The sequence below is a fragment of the Wyeomyia smithii genome, chromosome 3 (assembly GCF_029784165.1).
Source record: "Wyeomyia smithii strain HCP4-BCI-WySm-NY-G18 chromosome 3, ASM2978416v1, whole genome shotgun sequence".
NCBI lineage: Eukaryota > Metazoa > Arthropoda > Insecta > Diptera > Culicidae > Wyeomyia > Wyeomyia smithii.
The window spans coordinates 19,425,369-19,429,572 of NC_073696.1; the positions used below are offsets into that span (position 1 = coordinate 19,425,369).

Below are 4,204 nucleotides of genomic sequence, written 5' to 3' on the forward strand. Positions count from 1 at the left end.
TGAAAGTCGAAAGTCGAATTTTGAAAGTCGAAAGTCGTAAGTCGAAAATCGAAAGTCAAAAGCCGAGAGTCGAAAATCGAAAGTCGAAAGCCAAAAGTCGAAAGTCGAAAGTCAAAGGCAAAAGTCGAAAGTCGAAATTCGAAATTTGAAAGTCAAAAGTCGAAAGTTGACAGTTGAAAATCGAAAGTCGAAAGTCGAAAATCGACAGTCGAAAGTTGAAAGTTGAAAGTCGAAAGTCGAAAGTTGAAATTTGAAAGTCGAAAGTTGAAAGTCGAAAGTCGAAGGTCAAAAGTCGAAAGTTGAAAATCGCAAGTTGAGAGTCGAAAAGCGAAAGTCATAAGTCAAGAAAATTAAAATCCCAAAAGTCAGAAGTAAAAATTTGAAATAAAAAATTATGAAGAGAAAAAAGCAACAATATTTTTCCATGTCTCTTTAAGGAATCTCTAAGGAGTTGTCTGCAATCAATTTAAAACATAATATAAGTTTGTTTAGCCTATGCAAGCAAAACAGAAAATTGAATTTATTATGGGCGCAAAAAGCTCCAACACTTAATCACTTTCACTTGAATTAATCTCGCGATCCAGCAATCCCGTCCACCGATGCGTAAACACGCAAATTTCTAACGTAAACAATCAATCATAATTTTCACTCCCTCGCGCCTCCCACTGAAGGCGACAATTTACCACCGAGCGTGTCAAACATTGCTCTTTTCGCGTTGCTCTAGCTGCTGCTATCACCACTTCCGATAGCGGAAAATTATGACATGCCTTTAAATACGTCGAACGTTCCACGTTGGCATCGATTTATATATTCAAAATATTGATAACTCTCGAATGGAGCGTGTCAAGCGGTATGTAGAAAAGGGGAAAAAATGTCTACCCTCGTCTCGTATCGATCTCACTTACCTCCCTTCGGCCCGTCGGCTCATCTGCAGATTGCGTGGAAAGACGTAAAGTGGTATTGAGAACAAAATCGCCGGTTTTTTTTTTGCCTCCCATTGAAAGCGGATTTCACCCTTCTTATTCTGTCGGCGGCTGGTCGATGTTTGACAGACCGAACTGGGGGGGAGTAAAAGTTCAATAATTTTCCCACCCCTGTTTGACACCAACTGACTCGAATGGAAGGGGTGGAGGAAGAAGAAAAAAATGAAACTTGTGCTCTACGAGTTAGGTTCATTGAAATTTGAGTAATTGGCCTGCTGGAGGGACGTGGAAACAAAATAAAAATCTTTGGGAAGAATTTCACTCAGGTGCACTTAAACAAAGTTATAAACGCTTGAACGTCTTTCTCAACTTTAAATAACATTCCCAAGAAATTACACCTCAATTGTAAAACTTTTTAAGGTTCTGAGAAGGATGCTTCGAAGTACGCAACAAAAAGTTTATAGTCTTCCTGGGTACACAAGAAAGATTGCCGCTGGCTCATCGAAATTGCGTTCGTCGCTCGCTAAGTATGCTATTCTGCTGTCCCTGCCTCCACTGGTTGACATTTTTCTTGCAAGCACGCAGTAAAGTCAATTTGCCTGCACCGAAAACACTGAGGTGATACATATTTCATTGAGGATTGGCCCTCTTTTTAATGCGTTTCTTGCTTTATTCAACCTTCGACATAGAAAAAGCAACCGATAGACCAGCTTCCGCGTAGTCCGAAACGGGCGTGCGGAGTAAGGAAAAGCAAACTTGTAACGACTTTTCCGCGTTTTTCTTTGTACTGGCTGGATAGTCGTAACTAACGGTTAGAAGCAGGGCATAAAATGTAATTTATTTTGTGCTTTTTATGACTTTTAGGTTGCTGTCGACGACGTTCATATCAGATCCGGTACGGGATCAGCTCTCAAGCTGTCAAGCATTGGGGGTCATTTAGTATACCGGTGGTGTGATTGCCACATTTTTACTCGCTTATCAGACTTTTATTCTGGGATACATTCCACAATTGGCTTATCTGGTGTGGTTTTATGACTTGACAATTATCGAAGGCTTTCTTCGTCTAATGGAGTAGGACTAAAAAAAATTTTTCCAAGTTTCATTATTAAATCTTTTTTTCTACTTTACTTTATTACTTTTTACTATTTAGTTCTACTTTTTTTTGCAATATTTATAGCCAACACCTAAACTTTAAAATAAAGCACTCCTCAACTACTACAAAGTACACACCTCCTACCAGAGCTGCTTCCGAATACACACACATTCCCAGTGTTTGTCCCAAAGTTTACACCAAGACCGAGGGGATTCACCTTCTGCTACTTTAGGGGATCTTTTGAACAAACTTTGAATATTGTGTTTATTACTTCGGTCTCGGGTGACATTCTTCCGTCTAACACACATGGACCGCACCAGCAGTGAACGTCTCTTAGAGGAAATATGATACCCATCTTCCCAACTCTCCAAGCTCCCCGGACTTCCGGACGAAAGAAAAATCAATAAGCATTCAATGCACGACCGGAGTTCGGTTTTGTCACCTTGCTCTGTCGTATCTGCAACTTTTTAAATGAACTTTTTGGGTCGACCCCAAAGGTTTGAGCGGATGAGCCGGAGGGGTGTTTACACGTGTGCTGGTTTTCTGCGTGCCGTTGCCTTGGAGGCATTTTATCACCCTTGTCGTGCTTCTAAGCAGTAAAGAAAAACGAAGATGATAAAGAGATGAAACCGATGTTTTCGCGAAGACGGTTTATTTAAGGCTTACAGGTGTGGATTACAAATTGATCCACATTCGATGCGTGTTTTACAGCATCGGTGAGGATGTCACGGTTCGTGTTGTTTTTTTTTTAACGTCTTTCTTCAGCTTGACCTTTCGGTGCACCACGTTTCAGTGTCATCGGACACCGTTGTTTCGAAGTTGTTTGCTGGGTGGATAATGGGGCGAAACTAATTCCAAATTGCGAAAACTGCTATTGACCACAAGAAACGCAGTTGAACGTGTATAAAAAGCAACGGCAGCCGGTGGACAGATATCATTCGCTTGAGATCTCCTCACACCGGCAGGGCACAGTCCGAAAATCACTGGAGCGTAATTCGTTTAGTTTCGGTAGCATCAAGTATGAAGGTAAGAAAAAAAACAACAATTTGATATGTTGCCTAATATTGTGGATTTTTTTTTCTATAGGCGTTCGTAGTGTTGTCTATGGCTTTGGCCATTGCCTCCTGTGCGGCAGTCGACGATTCCTCGAAAAAGGAGAAACGAGGCCTGTGGGAGCTGGGAAGCGACCATGAAAGCTACGGCTTCGATGATCATCATGATCTACATCATCACGACGACCACCACCACGAGGTGAAACACGTTTCCACAACCATCACCAAGAAGGTCCCAGTTCCATACCCAGTTGAAGTTGAGAAGCACGTCCCCGTTCCGGTGAAGGTTCCATACCCAGTTCATGTCGAAAAGAAGGTTCCGGTCTATGTTGAGAAGAAGGTTCCAGTCTACGTCGAAAAGAAGGTCCCAGTCCACGTTGACCGTCCAGTCCCATACCCAGTCGAAGTCAAGGTCCCAGTCGTCCACAAGGAATACGTCGAAGTGCCGAAACCGTACGCAGTTCATGTTGAAAAGCCCGTCCCAGTGTACGTGAAGAAGCCGGTGTACATCACGAAGCACGTTCCAGTAACTGTCCACATCAAGGAGCACAAGAAGCACTGGGGTCTGTTCTAAGCGATGATCGTTGTTTTTCTTTAATAGCATAGAATAAACCGTTGTTATTGTAAATAGTCAAAACTTTTCGTCCAATATCTATCGCATTTGATGACAGTCATTTTCGTCAACACTCCCCAGTAGAAAAGCGCCGCGAAACGAGTTGGTTTATCATTTCCATAAAATTATACTGCTTAATTCCGTGAGCCACTTCCGCGTAGCTCAATGTCCTTAATAGCATATTAACGTATCCCTATATGCTTAGCATCCGGTCGCTCGTACTGTCACTGTGGCCCCTCTAATGGATACGGGGATGACAGCATCTTTTCCAACACACCAAAAGCAAACACAGAACTGTGCTGTGAATCGGATCCGAGAGTGGCGGTGAAATTTCAACTGGAATGAAAATTTATTATTACGACGTTGCCCACCAAAGCAGACGATGACGAGGACGACCGTAAGCTTTCGCTTTCCACTGAACGGCTGCGGTCGATGTGAAAGGTCGCCTCCAAAGTAAACTTACGCGAGGGCACTTTTGAAGGCGCAGCAAAAAAAAAAAAAAAAACCTACAACAGTGGTCTGT

The 4,204-nt window shown here is 42.5% G+C and overlaps 1 protein-coding gene across 1 annotated transcript; it reads left to right on the forward strand.

Annotated features, from left to right (window-relative positions):
• The first annotated feature begins 2,902 nt into the window (after window positions 1-2,902).
• Window positions 2,903-3,675, forward strand: LOC129730857 (mantle protein-like). The gene is made up of 2 exons (XM_055690448.1): window positions 2,903-3,042; window positions 3,103-3,675. The coding sequence occupies exons 1-2, from the start codon at window positions 3,037-3,039 to the stop codon at window positions 3,640-3,642; spliced, it is 546 nt and encodes a 181-aa protein (XP_055546423.1). The 5' UTR covers window positions 2,903-3,036; the 3' UTR covers window positions 3,643-3,675.
• Window positions 3,676-4,204: the final 529 nt, after the last annotated feature.